The following is a 15,129-nucleotide window of genomic DNA, read 5'->3' as shown; positions in this document are numbered from 1 at the left end:
AAAGGCATTAAGAAACACTTAAAATTTCAAATCTAAAAATGTGCATCATCAAAATTAAGCTTAATTTTACTATTTTACTCACTATTTAAAATAATCTCACACAATTAAGGTCTCTATCTCTGAAAGAGGAAGAATCTTAAAATACTACACATCATTGTAGGATATTTAGGATTCATAAATGTAAAATAGGATCAAATGCATTAAAAATAAATAATTGGAAGCAATGAAATTGAACCATATATTCAGTAGGAATACACACACACATATATATTACATGTTATATATTATATATATATATAATATACATATATATTACATGTTAAGTGAAATAATTAGATAGGTACTGTGGACACTTAATAGGCTATCATAGGATTCTGTCTAGGTTGTCTAACATGTGAAGGGCAAAAGACATATACACAAATTTAAAACAATAAAATGATTCAGTCAAAATTCTTTCAGGAAGTAACTCGGCAAGAAGAAATAGGCTATGTTAACCAGTGGAAAATTCAGTAAGTCATTATGTGCTGCATTGTGGTAATCTTTAAAGCCTACAAATATGAAGCATCATATATCATGTAATCAACCTATTAAATGCAATAGATTGTTAAATAAATTGGAACTCCATAGTGTCTTCGAAATGCAAAATTAGCCTTTTAAGATTCAGTTTTACTGGAGAGATGACTCACTGTCTGAGAGCACTGGCTACTTCTAGAGAACTCAGATTCAATTCCCAGCACCCAAATGTCAGCTCATAAGTGTCTGTAATGCCAATTATGGGGCATCTGACACCCTCATATAGACATAATGCAGGCAAAACACCCAGTGCACATGCAACAAAACAAAATAAAAACACCAAAAAGGATCAGTTTTACATTTATTGCTGGGCTGGTAAACATATACACACAAATACCAACATAATTAAGGCTACTTTCTAACTGATTTCATTGATTATTTTATTTTTATGCTAAATATGAAAATTATTCAGACTTTCTAGGATAATTAAATAGCTCAGTGTTTTTAAACAATGGACAATGATATGACATAAACAAGTCTTTGAATACCCAATATCTTATATTATGTATATAGTTTATAGCCTAGTAAAATCTCTAAGCCTAAAATTAATATTCTGTTATTGAGTTTGCATAATTCATGCCATTTGAATTAAACCATTCATAAAAATGAAGCTCTGATTTACCTGAAATTATAATATTGAAGTTGGGAGGGTCTTTAGTGAATAAATTATGGGCTGAATGTGTTGATATATACTTTTTTAATATTAAAAGAACATTAAATACCTCAGTGCCTTTGTATGTATTTATTTCACTGAAATGTTGGCAGTAATTATAAGTTTCCTTAACATTCCTATTGCATGTACAAAGACTTTAGCTTTAGATGCACCCGAGCATCTTTTACAAACATATTTACTCTTCAGTATGATTAAAGTTTGCTGTTAGGCAGTTTAATTTCCTACCCTTCTTTTTAAAATCACCACTCTTAGTTGGACAGCTTCCTCTATTTGAACTTTGTCCTTATCAGTCGTCTCCAGGGCCTGACTCTGTATAAGTAACCTTGCATTTCCACCTCTCATATTTGTTAGAACTCTATTTCCTTAATCGTCAATGAACACAGTTTATTTTCAAGACGACAAGAATTATGTAAGAGATGAACCAATAGGAAATTTCTAGAAGTGCACATAAAGGCAACCTTTTAGTACAGTGAACCCAAGTTCATCCTTTACTAATATATGATTTTATCTAAAATGTCATCTGGGATTAAAATCTGAAAACTGAAATATAGGTTTGTATATACATGCAAAACCAATATTGTAGCCTCACTCTTCCAAAAGAACTAGTTTTATATATCAAAAATATGTTTATACTCAAAGATGATTATTTTGATGATAAACTTCCAACTTGATTAAACATAAGTTCCTTGTGCAACTCAGCATATTGTTATTCTGTGCCTGGTAAATGATGCAAGACAGTAAGTATATAATAAATTAAGGTCATTGTAAGCGTATTTTCCAGAAATGGAGCATCACAGTTTAACCTGCTCAACCATCACCGCTGTGTATAAGCCACTGTATAGTCATGGGGATGATGAACAGCATCTAGGACAAGTTACTAAATAGCAATCGGGGTGTCAATTTTAGTGACCTATATTATTTTGAAAGAGTAAGAGTCATAAATCACTCTAATGAACTCCTGTCATAACTTGCTCTGAAAAGGTGCAGTGTGACAGAGAACAAAATATTCATTTTGTGCTCTGCCATTCATATTCCAGTAACAAGTTTATTGGCTTTCTATTGATCTCTGCCAGATTGCACATCCCTACATGGCTGGGCTGCATTTGAAGAACATTAGAGGCATTTCGTATATGCCATAAAAATGTTACAATGTAATAATTAAGTAGACAATTCAGATATTTCACAAGATGAGCTTATAAACACACTTTGAAATAACAACTTATTATTCCTAAAATATTTTCACAATTTGAGCTTTACACAATTTTAGGATGGCAAGTATTCATCTGTAAATTGTCTAATGCTCAGATTATGATCTCTGAAGTTCTCATCACTCATCATCAACTAGGTTAGAAGTGATTTGAAAGTGAAGTCATGCTATCTTTGTAGTGAAATTATTATTTTCCCCCCTTGACTCCATTTTCTGTAGCTGTTTCATGGAATATTTCCAGAACAGCTTTGCCACCATTATATATAATCAAAGACTTTACTGCACATAAAACAAGTTCTATCCAAGTTCACCCAAATGTGTGGATAAAGCTAAAAAATGGATGGTTCTGTGACGGAGGGGGCATGGATGTGAGATTATTCCACCTTGACTAAAGGTCAGAGAATTTGAGCTTCTTTGTGCTCATATGAAGTTGTTGACAACAGGTGTGGTTACCAACAAGTGATCCCGACTTAGGGTGTGGTTAATTAGTATCTGGATATAGAGGTCTATCCATTCCACCTGGAAAAAGGTGAGAAAATACAAGCCTATTCTTTATATCATCTGACTGAAGTCTGTTACCTCCCTTCTTCCCTTTCAAAGTAAAGTATGTAAGTAGGTGGAAAATAAATGCTGGTGGTTCAGTATTCACTGCCTTTCTCTTCCAATGTGGTTTTGTGTCTCTTTTATTTCTTTCATATCTCTGTTTCTTTTGCTTACTACTTCTAATCCTAATGCCCCTACACTGGAATGTGTGAATTTGTTGTGCCTTGATCCCGACAGATGTCGCCCCAACATGTGGTTTATGACAATCCTGTACAGTGAAAGGTTTACCAAAGTTTTAATCCATTCGACCCTATGCTACTAAGAATGTCAATAGTTATGTAGTAATTCAGATAATTCCTGTCTGATTATTGCCAAAAAGGGGCCCTATGGAAATGACTAAGTGATCCAGAATACTGCCAAAACTGTTGGTGTTTCTTCACAAACTGAGGGCAAGGCCCTATTATTGAATACAAATACTACCTAATATATTCAATATTGACAAGGTAAACCAGTGGCTACCTGAAATCATTACACCTCTTGACTAGTCATCATAGTACTGGAGGTCATGTTTTATGCCATCAAAAGAGAAGGTAAACATTAACACAACTACAAAATCTTTGGTAAATTATATATCTTGTCCCGACTGCAAGATAACATCATTACATTAGTATCCCAAAAGTTGTAGAGGTAACCATCCACTGTCTGATCAGATTTAAGGTCTACTCTGTGAGATGTCTCCCACCCCTTACACAGACTGACTGGCCATAACCTGATACTAGATAGGGGGAAAGCAAATACTACTCTTCTCCCAAATAAATGTAACAAAATAAGTCCCAGCCACATTTTGTTATTCTCATAGATCAGTGCTTTGCTGAGCCATCATCAGAGAAGCTTCCTCCTGCAATAGATGAGAACTGATACAGAGGGCAATGTACCGAGTGAGAGACTTTAGAACATTCAGTTCTAAATGAAATGTCTTCATCTAATAATTCCTATCAGAATTCAGGAAGTACTACAGCAGAGTCAGAAAGACTGTGAGAGAAGAATGGATGGATGACACCGAAGAAGCAAGGTCTTTTAGACACAACAGGGCTGACACACATATGAATACACAAAGACTGAATCAAACACAAGGCCTGCACACGTCTAAGCCAGACAGGGTCAGTGCTGAGGGAAAGTAGACAGAAACCCCAATCTCTAATATAAAATCTCTAATTGAAACAACATTCAAAGGAAAATTTTATTTTTCCTAATGGAGTTTCAGAAGGTATACAAACCACTGTGAAGGACAGGAGAACATCCACAAGTAGAGGGCTAAAATAAAATCAACTAACTCAAATGCAGTTAGAGGCTCTGTGTCTCTTAATATTTTCTTTGCAAATCTTCTGCTTGTTTATATCAGTTTTCCGTAGTAGCATGTGTGTTGTGTGTGCCTGAGTGACTTTATTTCTTTTTATATCTTTATATTACTTTAATATATTTTTATTATTTAATTTTCAGTTCTTTTCTCTTTTGTATGTTTTTCCTTTAAGTCTTTGTATTTATTTTGTTATATTCTAGTATGTTTGTTCTTCATTGCATGTTATTGCTTATTATTATTGTTAACATTTCTACATGACTATTAGTAATATAATGAAAAAAGGTGAGGGTGTTATTTTGATTAGATGGGAAAATAGAAATGATCTTGGAGAAATCTGGTAAGGGATAACAAAATGAGAATAAATTTTATGAAAAAATGTTTTTTTAGTAGAAAAAAATAATAAATGATTAAATGAAAGAAAAGGGAAAAGGTGCTTATTCAAACTGGTATATACCTTTACTCACTAAAAATCTCCAATATCACAAGCAGAATTTCTAGAAATAAACTGAAAATCAACTAAAATCTAAAAATTTTAAGAAGATACTTTGAATATCCTCATCTGTCTAATCACCAGAGTATTATTAACTTGATAACTAACATCATTGCTATAAGGAATATAAATTCTCTTTAAGCGTCTCGAAGGTATTAGGCCTTGGGAGAAGAAGTGTGTGCAGAAGTGTATGGTGTTTTCTACTAATAAGGGAAACAGTTTAAATTTCAGATTTTAATTACTATCTCACATGCAACAAATACTTTAATTTTACTGACACAAAAATAATAACAAAGTTCATTTCTAATAATATAGTAAACTGTAAAGATTTTTAGTATTATCTCTTTTTCATAAAGTTGCCACTCACTTTATTTTATCTAGTAACACTATTGAACTTCTGGGTTCATAGCAGCTAGAAAAAAGTCAAATCACTGCTTTATATGTTTTTAACTTTTGCTGATTTTTTTCCAATGTCAGTTCAGTTCCTTCTTCTTTTCCACCATGATTTAGGAAGGGAATAAATAGAAAACATGATTCCCAAGCTTTGTGATGCATCACATTTACCATGTAAACACTGCCTTGTAAGGTGGCTTCTATTTCTGGATATTTCAAGTTCTCAAGAGCTCAATCATTGAAGACTACATTATTCAACTATTCATAATAGGCTTTCTTAAAGCATTTACTTTTATAGTTCAATAGTTTAATTATTTAGTTAAGAGGTTGATTCATTTCTTGATTTTAATTGTAGACTTTTGTGGACAACATAGAAAAGCTTATCCCCTGCTTCATCTGTACTGAATATCCTACTTCTACAAGTAACTGTGAAAACTTAATCTACACGATACTCTTGTCTCTCCATAGACTTGACAACTTGAAGCATTAAGAAAATAATCTCAGCTGTGGGGGTTGCAGAGTGAACAGGAGAAAACGATTTTATAGCCCAGCCTTTTCAAAGTAGGAGTGGGGAATTAGGGCATATAGGGAGAGGGGTCATGAATAGGTAACAAAGATGGTGAAGTTCCAAAATGGCTGGCTTATTTTTCATAATTTGAAGAGACAAAAGCCTGAAAGCTGAAATCAAAATTTTATGGTTTCTCTTTGGTTTGTTTGTTCTCAGTAAGGCCTTTGCTGATAGACAGACTCACCAAGTTCAAGGCCTGATTAGGACACGTTTATCTAATAGTTGTGGGGCAGGGTTTGTCTTCGGGAGTTCCCCTTCTGTTTTGTGGAGGATCTCGAGCTCTGTCTTGTGCTGAATGTGTTTCCTGGCCCCGAATAAAAGCATTTCTTTGACAGTTGATTCTCTCTGTTCCTGTTTTACCTATGCTCTCTGTCATGTTCTACATTTTGTCTGCTTTTAATTCTTTAACTGGCAAAAAAATTAAACAAGTTTAGACCCTTTGGTAACAGGACTAGGGAGAGGAGAAAGTTAAAGATTCTCAAATGAATGTTTGCTTTCCTAGTTGCTTATTAATTTGGGGGAATGCATTTAATTTTAGATATTTTCCAAATAGTGTTCCAGATCACGGGGATGGCCTGTTAATTAGACAGACTTAGGAATCTCGTATTTTCCTATGTGTAAAGACGAACACAGTACTTCTTCTGTTGCTATACATTTTAGATTGTATGTGACAAAGCCAAGTACATATTGGAGAACATTCCTACAATTTCTTTTGTATTACTACATAAACTCGTATCTCATTTAGAAAATTTGTGTAAACATATAAGTGGAATGGGTAGTGTGTCAGTCCCAAGAGACAAATATGCTTAGGAGCAAATGTGTTCGGGACGGGCCACAGTGTTAGTGCAGATGCGAGGCGGCCTTATATCCTTACTTTCTTCGAAAAACAGAGACATATCTCGGTCATTACTCGCAGCAGGACGCTTCAACATTTCATCTAACCTTGTGTAACGAACAGTGAGTGTCCTTTGACCTAGTTTTGCTTTAAGCAAACATAAGTTTGCCAGGGAATAAAAATTGGATATGAGCATCGTGCTTTTCTGTTCCTAAAAGGAACCCTATATGGCCCCTCCCTCATTCCAGTAAATAAAAATATGAATTTAAAATATAACATTTATTTTTTTTCTTTGTTAGAAATTTTCATATATTTATATAATGCATTATGGTTACCTCGCACCTGCCTTCTCCTAGTTTCTTTCCTTCAATATTAACCCTCCCTCCTCTTTTGAGGTCCCATTCTCATATCCTTTCCTCTTTGTGACCCAGTGATTGTAATACAGGCCATCTTTGCGACCATAGTTCTCTGAAGTATCCGCTAGAGCCTGGAAGGCTCCTCTGTCATTACAAAAATGAAGAGAGGACGGGCGGTGGTGGTGCACGCCTTTAATCCCAGCACTCGGGAGGCAGAGGCAGGCGAATCTCTGGGAGTTCGAGGCCAGCCTGGTCTACAAGAGCTAGTTCCGGGACGGGCACCAAAGCTACAGAGAAACCCTGTCTCGAAAAACCAAAAAAAAAAAAAAAAAAAAAAAAAAAAGTGAATCCTCCCAGAGTGAACTAGTAGATGGGGGTCAGGAATGGTCTAGTCAGCCACTCCCCATCTATGTTTATCTGATATGATCGGAATCTATGATGGCCAGTACAATGGTATAAACCAATTGTTATTAAATTGCAAAGCTCTGAATAGCCCCTCCACTTGGGAAAAATCTAGAAAGACTTTATTATGGCCATACACCTTGGTCTCCCTAAGAACATTTACTTCAGAAGATTTAGGAATGCACATATTTTTCCTCACTTGCTTGCAGCTGGATTTTCGAAAGCTTTTGTGCCAATGCTGTATTCAACTAGCATTTTTCTCAGTGATTTGAGACAAAAGCTTAATGGTAGTTGGAATGTGTTGAGACTACCCTCTTTACACAAAGATATACAAAGCTGACTTTCCTTCTAAAAAACCAAGTATAAAGGAAAAGGTATCAAGATGTCAGTGCTCTCTTCATCTTGGGGCTTAAATACCTACCCTCTTAGTTCTGTCAGTTTAACACAAATTGAAGTTTTCTCCAGTAACCCAGACCCAGAAAAACAATTATGTGCTCACTCATAAGTGGTTTTTAAACATAAAGCAAAGAAAACCAGCCTACAAATCACAATCCCAGAGAACGTAGACAACAATGAGGACCCTAAAAGAGACATATATGGACCTAATCTACATGGGAAGTAGAAAAAGATAAGATCTTCTGAGTAAATTGCAAGCATGGGCACCAGGAAAAAGGGTAGAAGGGGAAGGTAGAGGCAGGGAGAGGAGCAGAGAAACATGTAATGCTCAATAAAATCAACAAAAAATATATATCACATAAGGTATTAGAAAAATATTACGTGAAAAGGCAGGGTTCAAATTCATGACAATAGACTCAAAGGAAAAAAAAGAGTCTTCAAAATGTCTTAGATTTTTATAGTGAAAGGTTTGCTTTGTATAATCATATTTTAAGATTATTGAGACCACAAATGTCTTATTTCACATTATATCAATGAATCTGATTTCAAATTCTATTTTCAAGGTTCATAGATTTTTTTAGCATTTATTTTTATATATCCTTTGAGATATATCACTTTTTTCTTAACTCAGCTGTTTACTTAAATTGTAATCTTCTGGGAAGGAAAGAGCTGGCTTATTTATTAAATTTTCCCACCAAGTACAGCTCAGAATTACACATTGAACAATATTCACTAAAAATGGAATTTATAACAGTGTCTAATTTGAAATAACATAACGTCCAGCATAATATATATAGTAAATTAGGCTACTCTTAAAACTATAGATATCATAATTTTCCCTTTCAGTTAAGCTGCTATTTCAATATTAAAGGTCAATAAAAATTAGCATTTAATTAGCACAAGAAAAATGTGAATTATTTTAACACATATTGCTGGAAAGAAAAAACATCTTTTTATAACCTTAATGTTCTGACCAACTATGGAGATAAGCAAATTCCTGCTTAATGATTAATTCTCTGATTCTTCTTTCAAAAATTTTAATTTTAATCATGTATTAATCCTGTGTAAATATGGTGTTGAATATCAAAAAATGAATACCTTTATACATTTGTGATTTCACTAACTAGAAAGACTGATAATCTTTTCTTTTATATTGTCTGCAACTGAAAGTTTAATGATGAAATGCCAGCGGAGTTTTAGTTTTGAAAGACTTAAAGTCAATGTGAAAATAAACATGTTATCCATATGATGCATGGTTGTTTTACTGTACCTGTATATGCAAATTGCACAAGATCCCACAGTGCATTTGGGTCTATGCCTTCCATCTTGATCTCCTCTTGCTTGGCTTCACAAACATCACTTGTAAACATGGCAGCAAAATAGTCAGAGACAGAACTCAGAACAAGCCTGAAAGAGTCATAGGGTCTATTTTAGGCAATGGACAAACAGCACAGAACAATGAGTTCACCAGACATAACACGGAGCAAAGAATCAGCACAATTGTTTTGTCGGTCATGGTTGCATCTCCTAGTTACTGTAGACAGATATGCAAGTGCATTTGTGTACAGTATATTGACAGAATCCTTTGGCTATATATAAAATAATTTTATAGACGACTCACAAATTAGTTTATTAAATTATGTGATACCTAACCCTGATTTCTTCAGTACATCCACAAAATTCATTTCCACTGGCGTGGAAGCTCTCCTTACATGTTCTTAATGCCTGCTTCTGTATCTAATTTACAGCTTTGTTGGCACTGCATTTTTTCTTTATTTTTATTATAATTCATTAATTAAAAATGACAGTATCCTTTTTCTACTTGAAATACTTAGAAAACATACAGTTCTTTTGACTCTGATACTCATTTCTTTAGTGAAATAACCATATAAAGCACAAAATAGAATATCTTTCAACTGTTAAGAAAAATGAAATCATAATCCACAGGAAAGAAAATGGAACTACAAAATATTGTACTGGGCCAGGTAACCTCAGCACAGAAAGGCAAGTGCCATATACTGTACCTCATGTGTGCATTTTAGTTTCCAAATAGTAGATCTTTTCAAGTTGAAGTGAAATGACAGGAAGCAAGAAGATAGTCAAGAGAGGCAAAAGACTTAGAGATAGGGTGGGGTAGAAGAATATGTGGTGAATATAGTGCCAATGCATTGCATATATTAATGAAATTGCTGAAGGGAATTACATTTAAAACGAACTAAATAGGGGCTGGAGAGATTGCTCAGTGGTAAAGCACAGCCTCCATGGCTCTTCTGGAGTACCTAGTTTCAAGTCCCAGCAACCATGACAGCCAACAACTGTCTGTAATTTGATAAATCCAAGGAAATTATCCCTTCTCCTGCCTGCTTTAGACACTAGGTAAACATGTGGTACACACACAAAATGCAAGGAAAACAATCATATGGATAAAATAAAAGGAATTATTGAAAAAAGTAGACTAAGTAATAAAAATCATACTTCCAAAAGTACAGTGTGAACTGTACCCAATGACATGTTTAAAATTAAGCTGTGCATTACCTTTGGCCAGCATAAGAGGTTATGATTTGCTTCGTTAGCCAACATTAATCTGTCCCCAGAGACATTTGTGCTATGTAATGACCATTATATGAAATTTTAACAAAATAACTTTGCTTGCTCCTCTCAGTTTCATCAAGAATTTAAAACTGTGATGTTTATTTAATAGTAAAATGTCTTAATTTCATCTTTTTTCCTAAAATATTTCATTTGGTTTTGAAGCAGGCTCAATCCTATCAGTCAAAGAAAATGTTCTCTTTAGACCTTTTAAAGTGTAGCTCTGAGGACAATCCATTATCCTAGCTTTAATTAATCAGAATTCTTTTTCTAGTTTCATCAGAAATAACTTATAACATTCTTTTACTTAATGAAGGAGTCTAGATTTATTTCATTCATTTGGGAAGAGAATGTATAATTTTGTTATCATCTAGACTCTATTGGTCTTTTAAAAATTAGATTTCAAATTTATTGTTTTTCTGATGTAATATGTCATATGTTTATATTTATTCTATTTTTCTTAGCTTTTAATAGTTTTTACAGTGGAAAACATACATATTTTAACCCAACATACTTTTACTCTAATTTTCTTAACATAGGTAATAGTTAGGTTAACCACTTGCAACCAAAGATTAAAATTTGTTTTCATATATTTTTTTCACCTTTTATACAGTTCACTTTTCACTCTGTCTAATAAAATTTGTGTTTTTGAAATTTAAAATATCTCATAGTTTAAGTGGTCATTTGTTTGATATTCAACATTTATTGTTCACTATGGTTTGCTTTACGTGATTTCAAGTTACTGAAAATAAATCATTTGCTATTTTTATATACCAATAACAAAATTACTTATTTTCTATTCTTACATTTATATCATTTTTGATTATTTAAATCCAAATCTTCGCTATGTGGTAAATTCATAATGTATAAGACACATCACATCACCCTTCTCCTCAAGTAGAAACTAGGGAGAGAAATGTTATAACATTTTATTATTGTTTTTTTTGTAAAAAGTTTCTTTTCTTTTTTTTTTTTTTTTTTTTTTTGGTTTTTCGAGACAGGGTTTCTCTGTGGCTTGGGAGCCTGTCCTGGAACTAGCTCCTGTAGACCAGACTGGTCTCGAACTCAAAGAGATCAGCCTGCCTCTGCCTACTGAGTGCTGGGATTAAAGGCGTGCGCCACCACCGCCCGGCTGTATAAAGTTTTTATCTTTCCCTTTTTTAGTTTAGTTTGTCAATATTTTTTTTTTTCTCTTTGAAAGGAAGGGAAGGGAGACTTTTAGAGAGAGGGCTTATCTATGTAACAGAACTGGCTTTCCTGGAACTTGCTTTGTAGCCCAGATTTGCCTTACTCGCTCTCACAGAGATCCACTGACTCTTCCTCTCAAGTGTTGGGTTTAAAGGTGTGCAACAGTACCCCCTGGTGGTATGTATTTATTTTTTAAGTTAAAACTTAGGGCATGTTCAGCTCTGTGTAAGTATAGTAAATTTTAATAATATTTTACATTGTTTTTTTAAACTATGATATACTTATGCAATTTTATTTATCTCTCCATCCCCTCTATGGGTACAGTTGTTTTTTTTTTTTTTCTCAAATTTGTTTTTGAATAGTTTGGCATTTGCAATTACAATCACAGTTTTATGAAGACTTTTAAACAAAACTGTAAATATTTTATTCTGATAGTTTGTTGTATATTTATTAATCTTAGGAGCATTCATTTACTTTCAACATTCCTTTTGAAAGCATAACTTTTAAAAATATATTTAGAAATAAATGTGACAGTATATTCTTATTTATAATATGAAAATAATAATGATAAAAGAAAAATAATATGAATAGTAGTTAAAAGGAAGTTTTCAGAGCACAGAAGCAGCTCAAAGTTTGTGGTAATGTACTAGAAATCTATGCATTCTGAGGGTTATCAATAAAAGTTTACTCACTGACTCAACATGGAATTACAATTTTAGCTGGCTAATTTTATTTTTTATTTTTTATTATAATGGCTTTTTATTGTTCTTATAGTTATATATTTTTCTCTGCTCCTCTTCCATTCTCTTCCCTCCCATTCTACTCTCTCCCATAATCGCCATGCTCACATTTTACACAGGAGATTTTGTCATTTTCTACTTTCCATGTTGATTAGCTCTATGTATGTCTTTCTTGGGGTCTTTTTTTGTGTGTGTGTATAGGTTCTCCAGAGGTTGTGAATTGTAGGCTGATTTTTTTTGTTGTTGTTTGTTTGTTTGTTTGTTTGTTTTTTGCCTTATTTCTAAAAGCCATCAGTGTTTTTGATCTTGGCCATTTTGACAGGTGTAAGACGGAATCCCAGGGTTGTTTTGATTTGCATTTTTCTGATGGCTAAGGATGTTGAGCATTTCCTCAAGTGTCTTTCAGCCCTTTTAGATTTGTGTGCTGAGAGTTCTCTGTTTAGGGATCTCCATGCCATTGGGTAGGTAAAATTAACATAGCAAAACGGCAATCTTACCAAAAACAATCTACAAATTCAATGCAATGCCCACCAAAATACAAGCAAAATTCTTCACAGAGCTCAAAAGAACAATACTCAGCTTCATAATGAAAGGCAAAAAAAAAAAAAAAAAAAAAAAAAAAAAAAAAAAAAAAAAAGTATAGCCAAAACAATCCTGTACAATAAAAGAACTTCTGGAGGCATCACAATCCCAGACATTAAGCTCTACTACAGAGATAAAGTACTGAAAACATCCTGGTATTGGCATAAAAACAGACAAGAGGACCAATGTAACCAAATTGAAGACCCAGGTATTAACCCACACACCTACAAATACCTGATTTTTGAGAAAGAAGCAATAAATAAAAAATGAAAAAAAAAGCATATTCAATAAATGGTGGTGGCATAACTCAATATCAACATGTAGAAGAATGAATATAGATCCATATCTATCACCATGTTCAAAACTCAAGTACCAATGGATCACAGACTCAGCATAAACCCAACCACACTGAACCTCATAGAAAAAAAAGTAGGAAGGATACTTGAACACAGTGGCATACAGAACACTTCCTAAATATAACCTCAGCAGCAAAAACACTGAGAGTAATAATTAATAAATATGACCTCCAGAAACTAAGAAGATTCTGTAAAGCACAGGACACAGTCAACAAGACAAAATGTCAGCCTACAGAATGGGAAAAGATCTTCACCAACCCCACCTCCGACAGAGTGCTGATCTCCAAAATATGCAAAGACCTCACAAAACTGGTGATCAAAAGAATAAATAATACAATAGAAAGATGGGGGTACAGGCCTAAAGAGCTGGCTAGTTTTATGTCAACTTGACATAGCTGTAGTCATCTGGTAGGAGAGAACCTCAATTGAGAAAACACCTCCAAGAGATCAGGTGGTAACCATACAAACCTGTAGGGCTTTTTAATTTAGTAGTTGCCAGTGAGCTAGTGTTCAGCTCATTATAGATGGGAATACACCTGGGCCGGTGGTCCTTGGTTTTATGGGAAAGCAAACTGAGCAAGTTGTGAACAGCAAGACAGTAATCAATACTCCTCCATGGTCTCTGCATCAGAACCTGCCTCCATGTTCCTGCCTTGTTTGATTTTCTCTTCTGCCTTACTTTGATGATTATGGTGGTGGTGCTAGTTGTGATGGTGGCAATGAATAGTGTTATGAAAGGGTAATCTGAGTAAACCTTTTATTCCCGAATTGCCTTGGTCATGGTGTTTAATCACAGCAATAGTAACCCTAAGAAAAAAATAGGAAAAAAAGGGACATAAATAGCCATAACACTACATAGGAATAAAATGTACTTATACAGATTCTTAGTTCTTCACATAAAAAAATTCCAATATGCTTCATGTTTGTGTTTGTGTGTGTAGATTAAGGAACCCTTGTAAAAAGAAAAGAAAAAGAGAAGTGGAACATAACAATAAAAGATAAGACTTCATGCTTACGAATGAAAGGAAAGAATGAAAGGAAATACATAAAACTAATGGGCCTGTCAATGGAATGTATTTTGGTGTTTACATGAATAGGTGATTTTTGGCTTTTTTTTATTTATATTATTTTTATTACACCCACAAGTATCATTGAGTTTTGAATTTTCCTTTTGTTGACATACATTCATTTTGTCTTCCATAGTTTTTGTGCTAATTGTGAATTACCTAAATATTTTGAATTACTCTAATGAAATATTTTTCTGAAATATTTATCATGTAGTTTCACCTGCTATGTTCTTTAAATTCTATATAATATGACTCATGGTCTGTTGTTAAACAACATGGACAGAATGATACATTACATATTTAACAAAGTAAATAATCTTAATTATGTGATTATATACTTATAAAGCATCTTCTAGAATTTATAAATTTGGAAGGTTCATTAGTTTCACATTAATGCTTAGAATATGCAAGCATATTAGAAATAGTTAAATTCATCACATTTTCTGCATTTGGCTGGGCATTATAAATTGTTCCAATTATTGATATTTTCAAACATTGACAAAATGTTTAAGATACAAAAAACCTAAATTCATGCCAAGTGGTCATGCCTACTTTCTCACATTTTAAGATTTTAAGGTAGGAGAATCACCAGATTGATCTGGTTATGTAACATTAACAAATAATAGAGATAGGCCAGAGAGTTGGCTCACTCAACAGTTAAGAGCCTTACTACTCGTTCACAGAAAATGGGTTTGATTCCTAGTATCCACATGGCAACTCACAGTCACGTACATATCCAATTTTAGGATATCTGATGTCCTCTTCTAACTTTTGAAGATAGTAGGCACATATGTAATGTAAAGACATACAT

At 33.6% G+C, this 15,129-nt stretch overlaps 1 protein-coding gene across 1 annotated transcript in view; it reads right to left on the bottom strand.

Moving 5' to 3' along the window:
• Klhl1 (kelch like family member 1) overlaps nt 1–15,129 on the bottom strand; it is a 232,484-nt gene that overhangs the window by 131,918 nt on the left and 85,437 nt on the right. Inside the window, exon 3 of the mRNA XM_057786305.1 lies at nt 9,067–9,203. Coding sequence (XP_057642288.1) covers nt 9,067–9,203 — 137 coding nt within the window. The remainder of the gene's footprint in view (nt 1–9,066; nt 9,204–15,129) is intronic.

Source organism: Chionomys nivalis, chromosome 12, assembly GCF_950005125.1.
Source record: "Chionomys nivalis chromosome 12, mChiNiv1.1, whole genome shotgun sequence".
Lineage (NCBI taxonomy): Eukaryota > Metazoa > Chordata > Mammalia > Rodentia > Cricetidae > Chionomys > Chionomys nivalis.
The sequence above is the reverse complement of the archived record's forward strand: the minus strand, read 5'-3'. Positions and strand labels throughout refer to the sequence as shown.